The sequence below is a fragment of the Gopherus flavomarginatus genome, chromosome 9 (genome assembly GCF_025201925.1).
Source record: "Gopherus flavomarginatus isolate rGopFla2 chromosome 9, rGopFla2.mat.asm, whole genome shotgun sequence".
NCBI lineage: Eukaryota > Metazoa > Chordata > Testudines > Testudinidae > Gopherus > Gopherus flavomarginatus.
In genome coordinates, this window is record NC_066625.1 from 50,112,224 (window position 1) to 50,135,697 (window position 23,474).

Genomic DNA, 23,474 nt, shown 5'->3' on the forward strand with positions numbered 1-23,474 from the left:
ATGTTAGTACCCATTGAGAGAAAATGAATTACTTGCACTCGCCTGCCGTTGGTTTTGGCTGTCTTTGCGCACTTGACAGAACTGAATTTACTTAGGCTAGTCTAAACAGTTTTTTGTATGAATATAGCTATATTTAGGGCTGTGACGTTACCAATATATTTATACTAGTACAATCCTAGTGTGGACTGTTACCCCACCACACACAGCAGGGTGCCTCCTACCAGATAGCTTATTCCTGACTGGAAGAGGAATACTGTATAAGTGCACAATGTAACTGTACCCACCCTAAGGGAGTTGTACCACGTCAACTGTACTGATAATTAACTCTTGTAAGACCTTGTCCATACACATGGCCTTCATAACAATGAGTAATCTTAATTAACTGCAAGCTTAGATTCTGCACTGTATTCCACTCTGATGGAGTAGCTGAGCATGGAGAAAGGGGCCAGCAGCCTTTGACTGTAAGCTTATAGTGTCCAGGACAGCGAATGAAAAGAAGTGGGCTGAAAACTTTTTTTTTTCTTCCTCTCTCCTCTCTCCCTGCCAGTACCATGAAGGAACAATCAGGAATGTGCGAGAAGCTACAGAGAGCTTTGCTTCTGATCCCATCACTTACAGACCTGTGGCTGTAGCGCTGGATACCAAGGGACCTGAAATCCGAACTGGACTTATCAAGGGAGTAAGTTTTTTGTTCTATATCGGGGTGGCCATCCTGATCCTGAGAAGGAGCCAGAATTTACCAATGTACATTGTCAAAAAGCCACAGTAATATGTCAGCACACCCTCTCCTCCAATCAGCTCCCCTCCCAGCACCTTCCACCAACCAGCAGCCCCACTGATCAGTGTGGCCTCCTCCCTCCCCACACCTCCTGATCAGCTGTCCTGCTGCGCAGGAGGCTCTGGGGGGGTGGGATGGTGGAGGAGCGAGGGCACAGCAAGCTAAGGGAAGGAATGGAGTGGGGGGAAAGGCCTGTGGCAGAGCCAGGGGTTGAGCAGTGGGGCTCCCCCTCTCTCCCCAGCACGTTGGAAAGTTGTCACCTGTAGCTCCACTCCCAAAGTTGTTGCCTATACAAGGAGCCACATATTAACTTCTGAAGAGCTGCACGTGGCTCCAGAGCCACAGGTTGGCCACCTCTGTCCTATACTATGAAGGATTATACTAGCTTTCATTCTACATTTAAAAAATGCCTCTAAGGAACTAGATGGTCTTGTGGCTGTAATACTAACTCTCCTTCTGGACCAAGGGTTCATGTTAACAAACCTCTGAATGAAAGAATGAAGCTGGACCATTTTCAGCCACTTAGGTTCAGGGGACTGAGTGTTACACAGTGTGGATGAATTGACTGTCCACTGTGCAAAACTGGACTGTGACCATAATGAACATGTTCCACCATAGCAAGCACATCACGTGCAGGAAAGTAACCTTGCCAGTCAGTGACCATTTTTCCATTGTTGGCTCTAGGTGTGTATATGGAATATGCTGTAGGTGTGAGAGACATACTTATAGCAGAGATTGCCACCACAAAGCTACTCTGTCCTGGGGAAAGTGGGTGTTAGTCATAGAGTTTAAAACCAGAAGGGACCACCAGATCATCTAGTCTGACCTCCTGTATATCACAGGCCATCAACACTTGTACACTAATCCCAACCCCCCACCTGCCATTCTGTTACTAAAGTTTTCATTGTTGCACACAGAGTGGCACAGCAGAGGTGGAACTTAAGAAGGGAGCAACTCTCAAAGTGACCTTGGACAACGCCTTCATGGAGCAGTGCGATGAAAATGTACTGTGGCTGGACTACAAGAACCTGACCCATGTTGTGGATGTGGGCAGCAAAATCTATATAGATGATGGCCTCATTTCTCTGCAGGTTAAGGGGAAAGGTATGTAATGATCAAGGGATTCCAGTACCATGAACCCTGCACTAATGGTGATCTGCCCCTTCACATCTAACTATTAACTTGTGGTGATGTTTCACTTGGAATTACCATTCTTTGAAGCTCAGCTAGCTATTGAAGATAGACTAACTTGGTACTTTCCTGGTGATTTGGCCACCCATTTTCACTTCCAGATTTGACCCAATACAATGAGGATGGACTTCTGACTTTGGTAGATGCAGCAAAACCACCTCCACTTCCTTCCCCTTAAAACCATAATTCCAGTAACTGAGTGATGACTTACGCCAGGTTTCACTAGGCTGTATTTGTTCTCCTAAACCAGGGATGGGCAAACTACAACCTGCAGGCTGCATCCAGCCCCTCAAACCTTTTAATCAGCCCCCCGGGAGCAGGGTCGGTGGCTTGCCCCACTCTGGCGATCCAGCCAGGGAGCAGGCCCTGGGACTTGTCCTGCTCTGCCCGCCTGACGCTCCCACAAGTTCAGGTGGGACCTGCTTGAGGGCATGCATGTTACTGTGGCTGCACAACCCATTACCAAACGCCTCACACGCCATCAGAGCCTGGAACATGCAAGCCCATGGGCCTGCTACTTGTTCTCTTAGGTGACTCTGCTGTTTTAGTAGTGTTAATTTTCCATTGTTGAGGATAAAACAAAGAATAGTTGGCCAGGAAGTGCCAGCTGCATTGTTCACATTAATCAAAAAGGGTGTGGAAAGGAGGTAAGTTTGGTTTAATTATTGTTATACTTTATTATATATTTATAATAGTAAGGTTTAATGTTCATTTCAACTAAAATGTATCTTTATTAAAGTTTTATTCGAATACCTCTGAATTGTTAATTTCATGAGCAATCGTGGCCTGCCATACAATTTCCACATCCAGATGTGGCCCTCAGCCCAAAAAGTTGGCCCACCCCTGTCCTTAACCCTTCATTGCTATCTGCTCTGGTAAAGCACAGGTCAAATTTTGGTCATAAACTACTTGACAATTTCTGCCACTTACAGGGAAAGCTGGCTACCTCCAACTAGTTGAGTATACCATGAACTTAGAGTATTAATATGCCATGGACTTTTGTGCACAGACCAAGGCATATTAACTGAGTTCTCAGAGTAATGCAGAAACCAATGGGTAGGGAACTTTGAGTGAAAAATCAATTTTAAAAATCACTGGTTTCAGTATTAAGACTGCTCTGGCAAAGAGTGAGGACTATACTCCCTGGCACACTATTGTCTGCTCCCTAAATAGTTTCATAGCAATCCTCAGATAGTGGCAGCACAATATATCTGCATCAGTGGACAGTTGCTGATTCTTTTATAAAAGAATAACTAATTTTTCTGGCCTGAGGTATCTCCCTTCTGAAAGGGGAGTAATATAGGATTGGAGTAAAAAGACTGTGTACTCAAAATCTATCTGCCCTTTTGCTACACCACACCAATTCTTGTTTGTAAAATTAGATCATATAGCTAATGTTGGACTAGTCTCACTAGGAAGTGAAGTGCCAATCTGCTTTCATGGTAGAGGGCACTGAACTGTGGCTGGTGAGATGCATCCTCCAGAGCTTTCCCTCTTTCAGTGATACTTATTTGCAAGTGTTCTGGAACATGTGAACAGCCTGTCTAGAAACCATCAAATTGCATTTCTGTAGTTCAGCAATCATACTCATGTTTATACTATCTTCCATTTTCAGGAATGGGGGTGGAGGTGAATCTAGACTGACAGAATTTATTCCCAGGAGCAGGATTTAGCAGACCAATGCAAAATGCAGGTGCTCCCAACCAGCCTGTGCCTAAGAGATTACCATAACATGATTGTCTATTGCAAAGGCACAAGACAATTAACTGTACTGTCTGTTGGGAAAAACAGCTCTGGCTGTGAAAGTGCCCAGTCACTTGCTCTTCTCCAGTAGAAAGAGGAGATAGTAAGAAGTGACTAGTACAGAATAATGGTGAAGTGATGGGGGAGCAAGCAAAAGACTCTATGAATGTAAGCTGCTGACTTAAACTCATCCAATTTAATTCAGGTGCTGACTACGTTCTCACTGAAGTTGAGAATGGTGGTATGCTTGGTAGCAAGAAGGGTGTAAATCTTCCTGGTGCTGCAGTGGACCTTCCTGCAGTCTCCGAGAAGGACATTCAAGATCTGAAATTTGGTGTGGAGCAGGATGTGGACATGGTGTTTGCTTCCTTCATCCGCAAGGCAGCTGATGTCCATGCTGTCAGGCAAGTGCTGGGAGAAAAAGGGAAGAACATCAAGATCATCAGCAAGATTGAGAACCATGAGGGCGTGCGCAGGTGAGCTTTCCCAAGCATGGCTTGTACAGGTGACAGTAAAGATTCTCGGAGTTGTGGAGAGGGGGGAAAAGAGACTCACTGGGAGCACAAATTTCATTTTGCTGAACTGCAGCTTGTCCTTTAGGTTCTTATCCCACTTCTCCGCAGAAATGAGTTACTACTATATTACTGCCTTCATTGCAAAACAGGTTAGCAGTTATCGCTGTATCTGTCAGCATCCTGTAACATACAAATGGGTACACTTAGTGTGTTTGGTTGGTTTGGTTTTTGAGTCCTGGTCTTATATACTTAACCTCACCTTATCAGCCCAAACTTCAGTAATTTGCAGTGGATTGCCTAGTACTTAATGCTAATTAACAAGGTCTCTACTTTTTTCCCTTACCAAAACTTAATCTCCAATTCTAGCAGTAGCGGCCAGTGACACTGAAGTATTGACCATTTATTTCTCAAGTGTCAACAGATATGTCTACATTGCACTCAAAAACAAAACAAAAAAAACCCACCTTCAGCAGCATGTCTCAGGCCCCAGGTCAGCTAACTTTGTCTGTAAGACTAAAAATAGTAGGGTAGATGTACCCAGTGTGACAATACTTGCTCCTTGTTCAATTTACAAAACTGGAATCTGATTAGCTACCAAAATGATAATCTCTTCTCTCGTTTTAAGGATACACTTGGTATTGTAATTAGCCTTTCACATAACACAAGTAGGCTATGAATGAGAATAGATTTTTATGGGTGAATGTCAATTTCATCCTCTACACGCTTCTGTCAATAATTAAAATATTCCAATAGGAGAAGTGGGAAAAATGCTGCTTGATAACTTACTCAAAATCCAGTGATTTAGACTTGTTACAAACAGACTAAAGAATAAATAGTAAAAACAGGTATGACGTGTACATTTTAAGGATAGTTGCTTTGTATATTTGTGTGTTAACACCTCCAAAGCTTTTTGAATGCCACTGTCTGTCATTAAATAATGGATGCCAATAATTTCACACAACTGTAGAAAATTTAAATTGATCTAAAGTTTAAAAATAAGCATCAGTACTGTCCATTTAAATTATATATTAAAAATAAGTGGAACAGCTTATGGGAACGCAGTGTTTGTATCTATATTGCTCAGATGATTGTATAAACTTGTACTAAATGAAAAGTATCTGGTGGAGAGCATGACTTCCACCTTTGTCCCCTGTAGTTCCTAAAATTGAAAGATGTCTTGCAGATGGAGGAAAGAGTAAAACAAGTCTTTATTTTTTGGCCATGAGGTTTGATGAGATTCTGGAGGCCAGCGATGGCATCATGGTGGCCCGTGGTGACTTGGGTATTGAGATCCCTGCTGAAAAAGTCTTCCTAGCCCAGAAGATGATGATTGGACGTTGCAACAGGGCTGGGAAGCCTGTTATCTGTGCTACTCAGGTACTTCAAATATCATTAGCTTTCTTAATCACGGTCTTTATCATGTAACTTCTCTAGTACTTGAGATTCACTATGCCCATTACTCAGTTATTATTTCAAGATATCCCTATCAGACGGCCAGTGCAAGGATGTTTCATGCCCTAGGCGAAACTTCCACCTTGTGCCCTTCTGTCCCCAGGCCCCTGCCCTGAGGCACCCCCCCCCCCCCCCGCAGCAGCTCCCCACCCTCTGCCCTGAAGCACCCCTCCCCCACTCCCACTCCAGCTCACCCCTGCTCTGCCTCCTCCCCAGCACTGTCGCTGCTTCACTTCTCTCCCCTTTCAGGCTTGCAGCACCAATCAGCTTAGGTGCTGCAAGCCTGAGAGGCGGGAGAAGTGAAGCAGCCATGGCATGCTCAGGGAGGAGGCAGGACAGGGGTGAGCTGGGGCAGGGAGTTCCTCTACATGCGGCGCCCTCCCCCTACACACTTGCTGCAGGCCATCCTCCCCGCGCTCCCCTGCCTACGCTCCCTTCGCCTAAATGATGGCGACGACTGGGGCGGCCAAAGATCCGTCCGCTGGGGTCGCTGCTGAAGAAAATGCCACCCCCCCTACCCCCCCCATTCGTAGCACTGCAGTCGCCTAAATAGTTGCACCGGCCCTGCTATCAGAGCATGAAGCTAACACACGGAGTGGAGCTGCAAAGTACAGTGGCCCAGCAGCTTTTCTGTCTTCATGAACAAAACACAGGCAAACTGAGATTTCTATACTTACTTCTCCCAAGTTAGTCAGTAAACATCTTGTACCTCTGTTCAGCCAAATAGAGTAATTTTGGTTGTGGGAAGAAATGCCTTCCAAATGTTCTTGTGACTGAACCTCTTGCATGGGTTGGAATATATAAATGGTTAATCCCTAAAATATGGGGCCTAGAAACTTTTCATCCAAGTGAAGAAACCTTTTATGGATTTCCCAATATTCCCCCACTTTTCTTTCCTCTTGTGTTCACTGGTCTGTCTCTCCATTTAATGGAGACAGAAGATTGTTTCCGATACAGAAGTTTAAATTGCATTTTATAAGGGTAACAGACGTTAGTGATTTAATAGTGGATTATCTCTTTCTGTGTAAAGGAGTCCATTCTTCATTTCCTTTCTGTTATAACTTTGAAAACAATTAGAGCTGTGCAGGGTTTTATGTAAACTATATTCTGCAGAAGGGATCTTGGACAGAGTATATTCAGATTGCATTTTAGCAAGTAATTCTGCTCCATTCTCCAGGCTTTGTCTTGTGTGGAAAATCTCCAAAACTCTGCAGCAGCACTACAGCCTCAGTTGGGAATAGAGGAGATGCTGTTAGTGGCAACTTAGAACTTTTATTTGTGCAACTGAGATTCTCCTACTTTGTGCTTCACTCGTGGAGAGTGAGCTTTTAAAATGAGTTGATAGTGAATTGGTAGATTACTCCTGGGGGAATTCTGTGCACAACGCTTTCAAATTCTGCATGTCATTTGCAGGGCTGGTGCAAGGAAGTCTCTCGTGCCCTAGGTGAAACTTCCACCTTGCGCACCCCTAGCCCTGCAGCAGCTCCCCACCCCCTGGCCCGGGGAGCCGTGCGGTACTTCCCCACCCCAGCTTACCTCTGCTCTGCGTCCTACCTGAACACACTGTCCCCACTCTAATTCTCCTCCCAGGCTTGCAGCGCCAAACAGCTGATTGGGAGGCGGGAGAAGCGAAGTAGTGACTGCGCGGTGGAACCCCCGGGCTGCTGGTGGCGCGCTAACCCAGGGGAAGCCCTGGGCTGCCGGCGGCGGCTCAGACTCCCTCTCCCTCCCAGCGCAGCGGCCGCTGAGACGGCTTTAAAAATTTGAGGGGAGGGGTGCTGCTTTTTTGTGCCCCTAAATCTTGGCGCCCTAGGCAACCACCTAGTTGGCCAGGGCTGGTGCTACCATTTAGATCATTTTGTCAAAATAACACAATATAATCACACCAGTTTCAATTATTTTTGGTTACTTATTTCAAAATACCTGTCAGCAAGTATGTCTGTATTGTAGTGTGTCCCTGTGCCCCTTCTCAGCTACCCCTGTCACCATATGACCCTGTGCCCCTACTCTCATTCAGCCCCCGCCCAAGTCTGTCCTCCCCCGCTAGCCCTTATGAGCCCTTGTTTGACTCCCCAGCAGCCTCATGTCCCCTTAGTCCCTGTCTCCTGACCTGGCCCAACAGGCACTGTGAAGATGGTAGGCTCTTTCTCTTCCCTAGTTGGCTGGGAGCTGCTACTCACCCTTTGGTGGAGAAAGGCAAAACAGCAGCAACTTTCCAGCTGAAGCTTTTTTCTGTGCAAAAATCTAAATTAAAAATATGCACAGCTTGTTAATTATGCCTGTGCACAGTGGTGCAGAATTCCCACAGTAGTAACTCTTGCAGGAGTTTTATAAGTAGCCCTCTGGTACTGGAAGGATCATCTTCCTAGTATCTCTGTAGCTGGTGCTTCAAGAATAGCCTGGTTTCCATTAGTAGGATATTTAAAGGACCGTATGGCTGTGGACACTAGCCAGTTGGGCCTCTTGGTGTTTACTACAATGCACGCCAACTCCTGGCACTGTCTAACTGAGACCTCCTCACTGGAAAAGTCCCTAGGTTTAAGTCACAGGTGGAGCAGTAAGTGGGGGAGACTGGGGGAAAGACCAAGGCAAAACTATATTGTGGGGACTGAAAGGTAGGAAAAGATGGTGCAGAATGGATGAAGGAGAACATAAGTTTTTTAAAGCTACCCTTAACTTTCCGCCTGCAGTCTCACTGGCAAAGTGCTAAGATGCTATTTTGGCTGCAGTTTATGGGCACTTCAGCCTCAACTTGTTTTCTAAACTAGTGTCTTAATTCTGCTTCACATACTCCTCTTAGTAAAGAGTCAAAAACTATTGAGAAGGCAGCGAAGCTTTTTATTGGCGGGGGAGGGAGCGGAGCACTGTCTGAATAGTCAGCAAACCTTTGAAGTTTAACCTACCCAATTCAAAATAGAGAAGGTGTTTTACAGCCTTTCCACCACTACTTTACTAAATGGCTGCATAAAGGAAAGATGTTGTATAAACCTGAACAGTCTCACTGTTTAAAGGGAAGTGGTCAACTAATGAACCAACTGTAATAGCAACAAGCCACAACAGTGTGCATTAGTCGACTATTGATGTATTAATTTCTCTAATATGTGCCTGGTCGTGGATTATATTATATGAACCTAAACCTCCCACATGCGCACATTCGGCTCTTACCTTGCTGCTGATCAACTGGTGGTTGAATATTAATGGTACGCAGCTGTCTTAAGTAAATGCTAATTGTGGTATCAATTTTTATAATTATGTAGCAGCTTCCTTGATGAAATCTGCTGTAACGCTGTTTTTGAGAGTTCTGTCGTAAGGTTCGGCATAACAGTATTCAAACTTCGTACTTCAGTATGTCCTCAGCTCTGTTTCTATGCATGGCACTCTTGTTCTGGTGGCCAGACAAGCATACTTGCTACAAATAGTCAAATCAGACTTACTGATACTTAATTTTGTGCTGTACCCTACAGTATAGAATGCTTTAAAACACATTCCAGTGCTTACATAGGTATACTAGAAAAGTAGTTGGTCTCTTCCATAGTGGGGTGTTAATTTGCTTAGCCTGACTTCTCCTTTTCCAGATGTTGGAGAGTATGATTAAGAAACCTCGCCCAACCCGTGCTGAGGGCAGTGATGTAGCTAATGCCGTCTTGGATGGAGCAGACTGCATCATGCTGTCTGGGGAGACTGCCAAAGGAGACTACCCTCTTGAGGCTGTCCGCATGCAGCACGCTGTGAGTAATGCCTTTTAAAGCAAAAGGTAGAATTACATAGTCCAAAATGGAACCTTTCCGAAGAGGTAAAGGTAACATATATCCCACTTCCTGCTTCCTCACTCCATCCAGATGTCTGGTTGTCCAAATGCATAGTCAAGTGGCTATACCTAGCTGTTCTATAATGGCAGCTCCTTGTCCATGCTCCCACTAACCCTTACGTTTTGAAAAAGTAAGTCTGTTCTCTCTCATTATTTCTTCCCCTCCCATTCATCTTCTTAACCTGCACTTACACAGAGCATGGACTTGTAAAACCACTATACCCTGACTGGATCAGTGTGGTGCTGCCCTCTGCCACTAGATCTGAGAAATTATTTCCTTTACATACCAGACATGCAAATATCAGTTGCCGTATGCTTTGTACTCATCACTTAGAGGCAGAACCATGAGCTAAAGTGTAATGCTGAGATGTCTACTTCACAGTGGACTATAAGAAACCCTAGTTATGTTTATATGCCAAGGTTGAGCTTTCCTCGTTACCCTGGTGTTGATTTCCTTGAGTCCACTGCTGTAATCTCTTAACTCCACATTTGACACCTTCTGTCCTGCGGAGCTGCTCCAAGGATCACTTTGACCTTGATTGAGCTCAATTCCATTTACTTAAATTTGAATTGTTTTTCAGTATATGAACTTGTGGGGTGGTTTAATGGGGTGCTTGTGCCAGGTTTACTGTCCTGTTGCATTCAACAGATTTGGCTACTGTTTATGGGGATGTTTCTTGCATGATGACTGACAGGACTTTTTTTTTTTTTTACATGTTTAAACTGCCAGAAACCTCTCTGCTCTGCTTTGCGTTCACCCAGCTCATGTTCCCATTAATTTAAGTGTAATGCTTAGTGTCTAGAAGTACTGATAATCTCCAGGTAACTGCTGTGAATTACAGCGTTGACAATGCACTAGTTTGTCAGCTGCAGTTCAGATTCTGTAGATTAAAAAACATAGCTACTATATGTGCATTTAGAATTCCTTACATAAGTATACTTTCTTCTCTCACTCTTAACTGTATTTGAGCTATGTGCACTGGAACTTTGTACACTTAGGGAACAGATGATGAAACCAGATTGGTGTGAGCCAATGATCTTAAAGCATGTGATCGCTCTGCATTGTAAACTATTCACTAACGGCCTGCTTAAAGCTTCTCCTAACAGGAAATCTTGAGGGTTGACCCTGATATCTAAATCTGGAAACTTGCTGCAGTAAAACTTATTTTCAGAAATGAACTCTTGTGATCCAGTTTAGTTCTTTAGATCTGGCCACTAGATAGTACGTGGATACTGGTGGTCTCAAGTGTTTGACCTTCCTCTTTTTTTTTTTTAGTTACTGTAGGTACATCAAAGGACATGGTCAACAGATTAATACAAGTCATTCTAAGATTGATTTTTTTTTTTTCCCCACATAAGGCAAAATACTGCCTTTTCTTAATGGATGGTGGCTTTCAATGGTGCAGTCTTGAACTTCCATATTGTAGCTCATCATACCTGTACTCCATTTATGCTAGGTTCTTAACTACCAGGTTAAGTTCTGAACACTTGGTTTCATAGTGGCAAAACATATTGGAGAACTGAACCTCCAAGCATGAGGGGAAAATAAACCGGGGCACACAGCTGAGAAGGTGAAACTGAAGCTTCTGATGTAATACAAAATGGATGTGCTTACTGGCTTCAGAATCATAACCATCAAAGGGTTTGTCCCCACCTTTTCTTAAACTTGGTCTATCCCCAAATCAAACCTGCATGTGGAGACATTTAGTACTGCTGCAACATTAGTAGGAGTAGCTAGACACTTGTGTGTTTGTTTTTCCCTAAAGTGAATGCTATTAGAATGGGCCGAGTTAAACCTCAGAGCACCAACAACTTCTTTTACTATGAGGCGATGAGTAGTTAATATCGGCACACATGGACTAAGGTGTGTGTGCACAAAATCCCCAAGCTCAGCCGAGGGCAGTTTAAAACATTGAGGCTTTCTGTTGCCTTAGGGGGATGGAAATCTCACTAAACTCTGTAGAGCGTCTGGGGTCAAAACCTCAGATTATGGAATCTGGCTGCTGTGAGGCTCAGTTTCTCCACCTTTCCAGACTAAGCCATGTAAAATGGCAGTGCGACCGCTTACCAGCATTGCAAGTTCTGACCACTGTAAAACTGACTAAAAGGAGCAGCTCTTCTTTCTAGAAGAAAACAATTTTATCCTAAACCTTAGCAGGGGTAAAGAATCTGATACGACAGGGACTGAGCACTATAGAAATGTCTACACAGTTCAAACAAATTCAGGTTTCCCTACCACTTATGCAGTCCCATTACCTGCTGCTCCATTTATTAGAACTGCTCTTCCTAGAAGTAGGGTCTTAATACTGGGTTGCTAAGTTGTTTTTTGTCACTTCTAGAGCACTATTTTCCCTTTTTCCTGCATGAGGGTTTTACATGCAGTGTATGGTGACTGCATAATCCTCCTGGGTTGCTCCTGCTTTCTTGCCAGCTAACTGTTTGTTTGCCAGTGGTAAGACTGCCCAATTCCAGTGACATCAAAATGAGCGTGGACCACTTCTATTGATGATGCTTTCTTGGTCTAAAAGTCAAGTCAGCTGATGAGTAAGACCCTTATGTTCCTGCTTTCCAGCTTCTATTATGAAAAATGTTTTACACATTTCAGCATCTTCTATAAATGTGAAGCAATACTTCACTCAGACTCTAGTCCCTTTATACAAGTTTGCTTTTTTGTATTGCTACTCTGTATTGCCAAAATTTTGTTACAAAATACTCCAGCAGCAAAACTGGATGCTAGCTAATGGACATAGACTCAAAGATCACTGACAGCTGCTACCTGTATACATAAGACAGTATTTCCATCAAACATCAGCTCGGTGGTTAGGGAGTATGGATCAAACTGGTTCTTCACACCTACATTGAAAACAATGAGATGCTCTAGCTAGGTGCTCTCCCTCCCCATAGCTTCTAGGAATGTTTAGGATGTTTCAGACCCTAGAAGTACTTTTATATACTAATCTAAAAGAATTATCTTTTAGAAATGGGGGAGAAAGCGTCTGTTTAAACTTATGCAAGAAGGTTCCCCAGTGTACTTGATATGTCCTTTCTACACCCAGTGAATCTCTCTCTGACCTGACAGATGTGTTGGTAGAATGTAATAATCACCACTTGGTGACAACTCTCTAATTTCTATTGGATAACTAGAATTACCGCTATAGTTAATTTTAATGTCCCCAGAAGGTGGGGCACAGTACTCTAAGAATTCAGTAGCAAGTTTCCAGATGTTGGACAGGATACCTCTTCCTGGGAAGGAAGTAGCTCCCAAAACTTCCATTGGTCCTGTCAGTTTAAAAAGTTGACAACTAATTTGACCAATTGGAAAAGCAAGTCTTGACACTCTGCCCTTGTCAGTTTGTCCGAAGAGCTCAATGAAATTCAAAGAAAGTAGGACTATGTCTATACTGCCCTGCAGCTTGGACTACGGGGGAGTTAATAACACACACCAGAGTGCTTTGCAGTAACTCTCCCATGTGTATGCTGTGAGTGCATACTAAGATTTCTAGTTCACATTAATGTAATTCATTGCCCAAACAGAAGGGCAGTGTAGACAAATCCTAAGGGCAGGTCTGCTCTACAGACTTACATTGGTGAAGCTGTGGCACATCTGGTGAAGATACTGTAAGCCAACAGAGCTCTCTCCCGTTGGCTTAGTAGTGACTGCTCCTCACAGAGGTGGAGTTATGTCAGTGGGAGAATTTCTGCTGCCCACATGGCGCTGTCTGCACAGAGGGTTACGATCATTATAACTACGTCACTCAAGGTTATGGATTTCTTTCACACCTCTGAGTAATGTGGCTATATTGAAGTAAGTATGTAGATTAGACTAAGGGCTTGTCTACACTGGCAGTTTACAGCGCTGCAGCTTTCTTGCTCAGGGGTGTGAAAAAACACTCCCCTGAGGGCAGCAAGTTTCAGTGCTGTAAATTGCCAGTGTATACAGTGCACCAGCACTGGTAGCTATGCCCCTCATAGAGGTAGGTTTTTTTAGAGTGCTGGGAGAGCTCTCTCCCAGCACTCTGCCGTGACCACACAAGCCATGTTAAAGCGCTGTCGCATCAGCACTTTAGCGTTGCCAGTATAGACTAGCACTAAGTCTAAATGCCCTCCTACCCAACCCCACACAATTGAGGATGTGGCCACACCCTACTACAGACTTGAAGAAAGCTGGTAAAAATCCCCAATAGGGAAAATGTTAATAAATCAACGTGAATGGCTTGCCATGAACTTTTGGGAGGGACTAACTTTAACTCCCCCCCTGCCCCCTTTTTTATCTATAAAAAGTATAGCAGGGAGCCTTTTGGTAAGCTCAGGCTTATGCTTAATATTGCCCAAAGCTGCCTGCCTTTGATTCAAGAACTGAAGTTGTACTGTGAGCTCCTGGTTTCCACGTTTGGAGTATGCTGTATGAGGTGGAAACTTACTTTATCTCCCTTTTATCTAACAAGTTTCAACTCCATGTAATGGAAACTTGCAGCTTATACTATGGCTTTTATTGCATTTAATTTGCATTATAAAGTAATCTAGGTCAGTGGTTCTCAACCAGGGATCTATGGCACACTTGGGGACAGTAAGCAAGTTTCAGGGGGTATACCAAGGAGGGCTGGCATTAGACCTGCTCGGGCCCAGGGGAAAAGCCGAAGCCCACAACACCTGGGGCTCTAAGTCCCACCACTCAGGGCAGAAGCTGAAGCCTGAGCAGTTTAGCTTCGCAGGGCCCCCTGTGGCATGAGGCACTGGGCAGTTGCCCTGCTTCCTACCTCCTAACGCTGGCCTTGGCTTTTCTGTACAGAAAAACAGTTGTGGTACAGGTGGGCCATGGAGTTTTCATAGTGTGTTGGAGCCTCAGAAAGAAAAAGATTGAGAACCCCCGATTTAGGTGTCTCAGTCCGAATTATTGTTACAAAGGATTTTGTGGCTGGAGACTGGGACTCAAGATTTCTACATCCTCTAGGATATCTAGACAAGCCACTTATAACTTAGATGGAAAAAAATTATAAGAGGGGGATAACGGTGACAGTTCATTAACATTTGTAAAGTGCTTGTCCTCACCTGGAAAGTGCCACAGAGTGAAGTATCTCTATTTAGATGGATTTAGTCCTGGCCACTGGACCTCAGAGGCATGAAGCACCATCAAGGTAGGGGCAGTAGATCATATTCAGTTCCAGAAGGTAGTCTCCTACTGTTCAACTGCAATACCGCCTACAGCTGTTTACGGAATATTTTTGACCCTGCCGCAGAAAGAACAGCAGTACTTTGGAGAACTGGCCAAGTCCTGGCCACTGGTCTGGGGGACTCTGCATTTTAATTTAATTTTAAATGAAGCTTCTTAAACATTTTTAAAACTTTATTTACTTTACATACAAGAATAGGTTAGTTATATATTATAGACTTATAGAAAGAGACCTTCTGAAAACGTTAAGATGTGTTACTGGCACACAAAATCTTAAATTAGAGTGAATAAATGAAGACTTGGCAAACCACTTCTGAAAGGTTGCCGACCCCTGGTCTACAGCCTCCTTTTTTCTTGCTTGCTATAAACGGCTTCAGCCAGTCCTCTTGAAGAGATTATCAACTTTTCTGCATGCTTTTCTAGTAAACTCTACAAGCCTTCTTTATATGGTTGTGAAGGACTAGCATTGCCTAGTCAGACAAGAATTCTTATCTTAAAAATGCTTTCTGTTAGGCATACTTACTGACCTGTATAAGATTCCTAGATTATTGTACAAACTCAGAGTATCCATGGACTGTCTGTAAACTGGATGCAGAAGCTTCTCATAACATCTTCATTCTATGAACAAAAACTAGAAGTATCTTCTGTAGTTGTACACTTGACTAAGTTGAGTACATGCAAACATTAAATAAGAGTTTCTGTACTCTACATTTTTAGAAAAAACCCATATAAGGAAGACTTGTTTCTATACTGTAAACAGTTTTAGTAAAGGGTAGTGCAACTGTAAAGATGAAGTTCCTTGGCTCTTCTCTAAGTAACAGCCAAACCATAAAAAGAGCCCACCTTCTTAGCTTACAAAGAATGAGATGGAAGGTGGTGGCATTGTTCACAATTGGACTGTTCTTATATAAAAGATTATTCTCACAGTGCTCTTGGCCATTAGAAGTTGGGGCTGAACACACATGCATCCCTGAAGCAACCTATACCTTGCATTCTACTACTGTCTGTTCTCTGGCACACCTAAAAGTTGACTCTGGAAAAGTGCAGAAGCAAGACCTACAGCAAGCTGACACTTGAGGCTTGTTTACACTCTATGGGGGAACGATTTCTAAAGTGCACTGTTGTACATTAATTGGTGCACTTAACATAGTACTGTTTAAAACAATACCACATAAAATTGCACCAAGGAGCTTGGTGTGCACCAGCAGTGTCTGCATCAATCAATTAATGTGCCACACAAATGTACTTATGGGTATGATTTCTAAAGCACATTACCCCACCATGTAGACATGCCCTCATCATATAATTAGATGAGCAGTTTTTGTAAGGAAGTGGCCCCCCACCTTCCTTAGCCTAAACAAGTGCAGACATTTCAAAAAATATAGCCTGACTTCAGGCCCTGGGGCAGCATGACTGTAAAGCTATCAAAATAATAATGTAGCATAAAAGGTCTCCTTCTGAAAACACATAATCCAATGTACAGACTAGCTGTAAGAAATGGCACTGAATGTCCACTAGCCTTGGCACTGTTAAAATTCTAACCACGTTTGTCTGTATTAATTCTTAACCTCCGAGCCAAAGGAAGTTTCACAACCCTGCTCTAATATTCTTTGCCTGCATGACTATGACAATTAAGCAAATTAACTCAAAATCACATTACTCTCTGGTGTATCTATTTCCTTCTTTCTGTGTCACTCCTTTCTTCCTTCCTTCCTCCCCTCCCTCTTACTCTGGCCTGCAGATTGCTCGCGAGGCTGAGGCCGCGATTTTTCACCGTCAGCTGTTTGAAGAACTTTTCCGTGCCACTGCTAACAACAGGGACCCTGCTGATGCCATGGCTGTAGGCGCTGTGGAGGCCTCTTTTAAGTGCTTAGCTCCAGCTCTGATAGTTCTGACCGAGTCTGGCAGGTAGGGCTCAGAGAGGGCAAGAAAGACTTAGGCTCTAAAGGTAAATAAGCATTTTCACTCCACAGTGTGGGTTAGAGATGATCTAACCAAGACAAACTTCTTGTGCTTCAGGACATGTTTCAATGGGTAGAAACACATTCCACTACAACACAGTAGTATACATCCTGTGAGCAGCTCTTACAGTTCACAACTTCAGCTTGGCATACACTAGCAGAAACTGAGTTTATAACATCCTTACAGTACAGCAGGATTGGAGGTAGGTAGAAGCAGAGCAAGAGTGCCTGGCAGTTGGGCATGGATGTGAAGAGTGTGCTGGCCAGGCTGGGTGGGGTGACTTGGCAGGTGTCACAGAACTCAGAAGAGAAACCTCTTAATATCAATTATCTGGTGGGTGAATGTTTACTAAATAGCATACCCCAATTGCTAATGTAGCCAAGCACACTGCTTGTGCATCAAACAGATGATCGCCACCAGCATGGTACCATACGCTAATCTGGACTTGGTAGTATAAAACTGATAGGTAAATCTTCTGAATATCAAAATTGCGGTTATGCTATTGACATCCTGCTGGGCATGGCACCTCACCTTACCCTGTGTCACCTGAGCGCTGGCTGACATGAATGTCGTATTCCCCGAATGCGTGTTGCTCTTATAGATTGCTCGCGAGGCCGAAGCCGCCATCTTTCACAGGCAATTGTTTGAGGAACTACGCCGGTTGGCCCCTCTGAATCGTGACCCTACAGAAGCCGCCGCTGTTGGCGCTGTAGAAGCTTCCTTCAAGTGCTGCAGTGGGGCTATTATCGTCCTCACCAAGTCTGGAAGGTAGGAGATGAAAGGTTCCTTCAAGTCAAATGGACTTCAATGACCAGGGTGGGGGAGAAGGACACCTTCAAAAGTGTTTTTAAGAATGAATGAAATGGTAACACTGAAGCAGCCAGAAAACCAGGCAACTTTAAAGCTAAGGTCATCAGTCTGCAATACTCAGTTCCACCAAGAAGATGGACAAACATTTCAGAAATCTGCAGATATTTAGTCTAATTCAGTTCTTCAGCATTCCTCAACCATGTTGACATCAGCACCAGGCATATAGAATTTTTTTTTCTTGCTGATAAAATTGCATTTTTGTTACTAGTAAAGCTGGCTGGAAAACTTTGACAGGAAACAACTTTTGAAAGTTTGTTCATGGTCACTTTAACCAGAGAAATCTTGGATTTTGATAGTAGGTCAGAAGTTCACTGGATGCAGAATCTAGCTTTTCTGAATAAGGCAGTACCTTTCAACCTACATTTCCAGCTGGGTTGACTACAGTGACAGCAAAAGTAAAGACCTGCCTGGCATGGATCATGGGCTCAACCATTATTAGAATATTGAATCCTCCTGTCTTTTAGTCCTATGACCATACAGCAGACTTCAAACACAGGACTACTGGACCTGGCTTAAAGAGAGGCTTATTTAAACAGGAGGCTAAAATTACAAAAGTTTGTTCCCTTTTATAGGTTAACACTTCCTAATGTCTATCCTGCTTGGGTGAATAGGCCTTGCTTTATTATCTAGTATCCACTGTGATCTTAGACTAAAGTATCCAACAGACAAATCTGTGGAATATGCTTCTTAATACTAGGTTTACCCAATACCTGTTTTCTGCACTGGTTTCCACTGCTTTGTGCCAACAGCGTGCAAGATACTAGTTCATGGAACAGCACCCTGGAATATCTTGGGATTTGACAAATGTTAGTGCTATTAAGGTCATTTAATAGACCCCATGGCTAGAAAATCCAGGAAAGCACAGTAAATGGTCTAAAACCCAGCTCATCAGCTTCTAGTTTCTCTAAACTGAGAACTGAATTGCTCCTCTCAAAGCAAGTCTTTGGCTGCTAATAAGGTTTTTTTGCCCCAAAAACTGATGGCCCTCTAGATGGGCATTATGAAGTCTCACCCTGAATCTGGACCCAGCAAGTAGTAGCACAGCAGATGTGTCATCTAAACATACACAGCAAATATTCTGCATCAAGAACTGGGCTATTGTAAATTCTTGTCTTTAAAGACATTTTCAGGCTGGTGCTTGCTTTATTTCTGCAGAACAGGGAATAGCTGTAAGCATGAGAGTTTGTGTCCTTCTTGTACTTGTGCTTCCAATGTTTCCGTTTAAAGGGTTCCAGTCAGCCTTATGCTTGACCTTTCTGAAGAGATCTGACCTTTGATATTTGAATATTTTTAGCTCTGGATTCTGTTACATCCTCTGAATACCTGGGTCTCCTTGAGCCACTGGAAGGCTTCTCTCACAGTAGAAAGGTTTTTGTGAGTGGCTGGGTTGGTGAAACTGGCACTGCTGTCTTGTAAGCAACACAAACTTTGACTGGAAATCTTTAGTATTAAGCAGCTTTGCTGAAGTTTGATTCATGAGAACTGGACCATAAGAATCTAGTTGAAACACAGTTGTGCACTGTATAATCCTGTTCTCTGCTACATGTTGAGCAGTAAAATATAACTATTGATATCATGGCCTTTTTCAGTTCCAGACAGATTCTCCTTAATCCCTGAGCACACACTGCCTTCCAGAACTTATCTGCCCTCCCAGTAGGAAAGAGTGGCACCTGTACCACAGCTCTAGCTTCTGCTGCTAGAGGCTATGAATAAACACCATTTGTGCCTACCATCCCATATTTACTAGATGTCCCACATAAATATTTCCACTTTTTTTACCTTATTTGCTTCCAGATCTTTGCATAAAAACAAAGTTGTGCAACAGATCATAGCAGTATAGGCCTTTTATGTTATCCGCATTCATCTTTAAGCAGGTGAGAAGGGGATTGCTCCATATGTATCTGAGCTGAGTTGTTTGAATCAGTTTTTAGAAAAGAACCTTAGAGCTCCCTAGGTTTTTTCCTACAAGTTTCCCTCTAACAGTGGCTCCCAGTGATTATTGCCTTGAAAATAGCCTGCTCTAGCAAGACTCCTATTAACACTTCAGTGACAGTGCACAGGGTATAATGCAGCAGGAGTCATTCCTTCTATCTGCTGCCCCCCCACCCAGCCTTCAAGGGAAGGGATTCTAGATCCTTCAGAAGAATTTGATTTCTTTTGACTGCAAATTCTGCCACAGCTCTCCCAGGCAAATTAGCTGAACTCTGTGGATGCTCTGGAAATGCTAATGACTCCCCAAAATGGTTGTGTGTGTTGCCAAAAAAACCAAAAAAAAACAAAACCCACAATGCATGTCTTCTCCCACATCAGAGACTGAATATTGCCTTTGCCAGCCATGGGAGCAAGGGACTCCATCTAACTCTGAGTAAGAGATTCCACTAACCCTGTGATCAGATATGCTTAAATGAAAACTAACAAACCAGCAAGCAAACCTCACACTCCTATTTGCAAGCTGTCACCACTACTTGCACAGTTTATTTGCAATGATTTTTTTTTTTAAAACTTAAGGTTGACAAGGAAGAAACCCTAATAGCGCAGTGGTGATATTTGGAAGACTTTTAGTTCCTTTCTCCTGCCCTTGAAAAGATGAGCACTCAGGACAAATCTTCACTGTTTTGCTCTGAAGAGAACAGGATCCATGCATGCTGCCTGAAGTGCCAAAGGGTCAAAACCACGTGACTGACACAACAGAGAGGCAGCAAAATAAAAGCCACACAATATCTGCCCACCTTGACATTACTGCCAACAGAGCTACAACACCCAGTGCTGGAAACATCCACCTTAAGTGTAGAGTGAAGTTTCCTAAACTCTTCTGTTTTAAAAAACTGAAGTGGGATGACACCACGCTTGGAGAGAAGAGGGAAGAGACTCCCTTCTCCAACAGATGGTTTGCTATGCCCTAAAGCAAGACAGATGGTGTGGACCTGAGGCAGTCCTTCCAGGAAAGGATTCTGTGTAGCATGTCCTCTATTCTTGTAGGTCAGGGGACTGAGAGGACCACCCTGGCCTTCAAACTAAACTTGATGAAACCTTGACTCTCTTGCATGGATTTTTATTGCAAATAGTCTTCCTGGCCAATCTGTGCAAAATACTTAAGTGGTTACCATTAGCTGTCTCTATGCCACTCATCTCCACATAAGTGGAGACTGGCACCTATTTCTAGGAGCCATGATCATCTCTCTGATCTTGTCTTCTGTACACTACACTTGCTGTGAACAATTGAAGTTTCTCAAGCTTTTGTTAGGCTGCCATATATGGGATGCTTTTGGAGGTTAATCCTACCTTCCATTTTGTTCTCCTTCCTATTAGATCTGCTCACCTGGTGTCCAGGTTCCGCCCACGTGCTCCCATCATTGCTGTGACTCGTAATGGACAGACAGCACGCCAGGCCCATCTGTACCGTGGCATTTTCCCTGTGTTGTGCAAAGAACCTACCCATGATGCATGGGCTGAGGATGTGGATCTTAGAGTTAACCTGGGCATGAATGTTGGTGAGTTATGTTGCTTTATCTTTACTCTGGTCAGGTAACTGATAGCTTATGGAAGAACCACCCCTTCAAAAAATCTCTAGTTTGGAGCATCTTTTGCCTTCTGGTGGAGTCTTAAGGCTGTTAATGAGAAGAAATACTGATTGTAGGAGGCCCATTCATTTGTCACAAGCAAACCACCTTAGCCAGATCTGGTACTCAGACTGATAACTTAGTATTAAAAACTGTTCCCCCTTCACAACAGACCTCGATTTTTTAATAGCTCTAATGGAAAACTGTAAAGACAAATGCTTACTGGTCTGTCTGAGAGGCCACCTTTTATTTGCTTTTTAAAAAAAAAAACACTTAGGGCTGAGGTAAATGGTAGCTCCTCTCACTGTTACAGTGCACTTTGCATTAACTGACACGGGCCCAAAACCAAAGTTCAAAATGGGCTGTATGAAATGGAATTTCATCTAGTGGCAGCACCTGTAGCTGAGTTTAAGGTCTCGGGACAGAACAAATAGTGTAGGACAGAGGTGAGGTGTCCTGTCTTTCAGGATAGATCAAACCATGATTGCTGAAGTGCTTTTATTGCTAGGACAGCTGAGGGGAAACCTGAGTCCCTCAGCCTGGTGTAATGATGCCATCTTGTGGCATGAGGGGGTATGTGAACAAGAACTAAGTGAAGCCCTTGGACTGTAAGAGCACCTACTAGGGCTAAATGAGATCCAAGAGAGATACTAAATCCGTGTGGTTGTTCTGGTAGCCCCCTCTATTACATTTGGACTTACAAGAAAGCAGTGGTATTCTTTGTCTCTGGATGCCGACTTGTTGTGGAAGACATCCTAAACCCTAATGATACTGAGTCTACTGGACATTGTCATCTAATAGAACTGTTGGCATGAACTTGGTTTGCAGATATTCACAAAGCTTTCTCTTCCAGGCAAAGCACGTGGCTTCTTCAAGACTGGCGATCTTGTCATTGTACTTACAGGATGGCGCCCTGGGTCCGGCTACACCAACACCATGCGTGTGGTGCCAGTTCCATGAACACCAACTCTCAAACCCTCCCCAGCAACACCTTCCCTCTCCCCCACTTTCTTCTCCTCTGCTCTACCCCCTTGCATTAGGCTGGCAATCGCTTGCAATGTTATCCGTGTGTAGAGTGGATTTAGGTTGCTAAACACCACCAAATGCAGCAGCAGGAGAAGGACCACCTTTAAGTCACTCTAAAAGAATACTTGAAATGTTTTAGTTTTTTGAAAAGTAAATGACCTTTTTCCCCTAAGGTGATTCTGCCCTGAAGTAGTTGGGATTTAGTGTATGAAATTCCTGCATGGTGACTGAACTTGTGCTGCTCATCCCCCTCTTTGTAAACTGGATACTACCTTAAGGGTGAATACTATGCCTTTCCCTGCACCTTTCTCAGGAGTGCAGGGGAAGGAGGCAAAAACAAGGTTATCGTCTGAGTGCCAATGTTAGCACTCTCTGCAACAGGCAGAGTACAGCTCTGTACCCTGTAAGTTCAGATAATCAACAGCTTCATTTAATGCCTCCCTTCTCTGCCATGTCGTCCTAATTACTCCCACTCTGCAAACTTGTATTGTCACCGATGCACTCCAGTTTAGGAGCTGTGGTAGATTAAGTCATGGGTCTATGTAGCCACACTTGCAGTATGTAAACTAGTCTTCTTGTCTCCCCTCCAGATTTACAGTGGCTCGCTGCACTCCATAATTTAAACTCCACTACAGATACATTAGGTATCTAACACACCAATGAATGTTGATGAAAGATTAAGATGTGCTTAACCCTTTAACTCCTAAAGTAGGAACTTCCATGAAACATACTACTGTGTATTCCCCTCCCAGTGCAAATGGAGAGAACTACTCCAGGGTTCCAATATACCTGGAAAACAGTGATTGAAACCTCCAGCACAGACCAAAGTCTAAGATGCAATTCAGGCCTGGGTTCCTTCTAAGTCACTTAGTTTGTCATTTATGGGCAGCAGGGGGAAATAGAACAAGGATAAAACAGAGGTTTTGCTCTTAGAGTTGAGTGCTGCATTTCCACTTCCTGTGCTGCTGAGAGTAAGCTGAGAGCTCCTTGTGCTCCTACTGCAGTATTGCGTATCTGAGTTAAGTAGTCATGTTTCCTGAGAGCATTCTCCTATGTTGTAAATCTGGACAAGTTATTTACTGTAACAGGTATATTGGATTGTAGAGCACAACTATGTACATCAATAAAGAAAAGCTGAAGCACCCATCAGAGTTCTGCTCTTGCTTGGTTTTTCCATTGGCAAGGTGAGAGTCCTTTGTGAAGAAAAGGTGAAACATGTCAATGCTTACAAACAATGTCGGAACACTAAAGGAGGAAAAATCTATTTTGCATATTAGTTGAAAGCTATTTTATCCTTGGTTGTGGAAGGAATCCTCAATACTGTAGTTGGTTTGCAGCTAGATTGTAGAGCCCTCAGATATGCCAAATCTATGGCAACTTCAGACATAGCTGTCTCTTG

General features: G+C 43.5%; 1 protein-coding gene across 3 annotated transcripts in view; it reads left to right on the top strand.

Annotated features, from left to right (window-relative positions):
• The window catches only part of PKM (pyruvate kinase M1/2), a 39,160-nt gene extending 15,939 nt beyond the window's left edge, over positions 1-23,221 (top strand). For 2 of the 3 annotated variants that reach the window (XM_050968297.1, XM_050968294.1), the window contains exons 4-11: positions 548-679; positions 1,696-1,882; positions 3,918-4,188; positions 5,454-5,604; positions 9,255-9,407; positions 17,221-17,387; positions 20,799-20,980; positions 21,903-23,221. In XM_050968297.1, coding sequence (XP_050824254.1) covers positions 548-679; positions 1,696-1,882; positions 3,918-4,188; positions 5,454-5,604; positions 9,255-9,407; positions 17,221-17,387; positions 20,799-20,980; positions 21,903-22,009 — 1,350 coding nt within the window. In that variant the 3' untranslated portion in view covers positions 22,010-23,221. Of the gene's footprint in view, positions 1-547; positions 680-1,695; positions 1,883-3,917; positions 4,189-5,453; positions 5,605-9,254; positions 9,408-16,398; positions 16,566-17,220; positions 17,388-20,798; positions 20,981-21,902 lie in introns of all 3 variants that reach the window. The other variant, XM_050968296.1, reaches the window with a different exon arrangement.
• Positions 23,222-23,474: the final 253 nt, after the last annotated feature.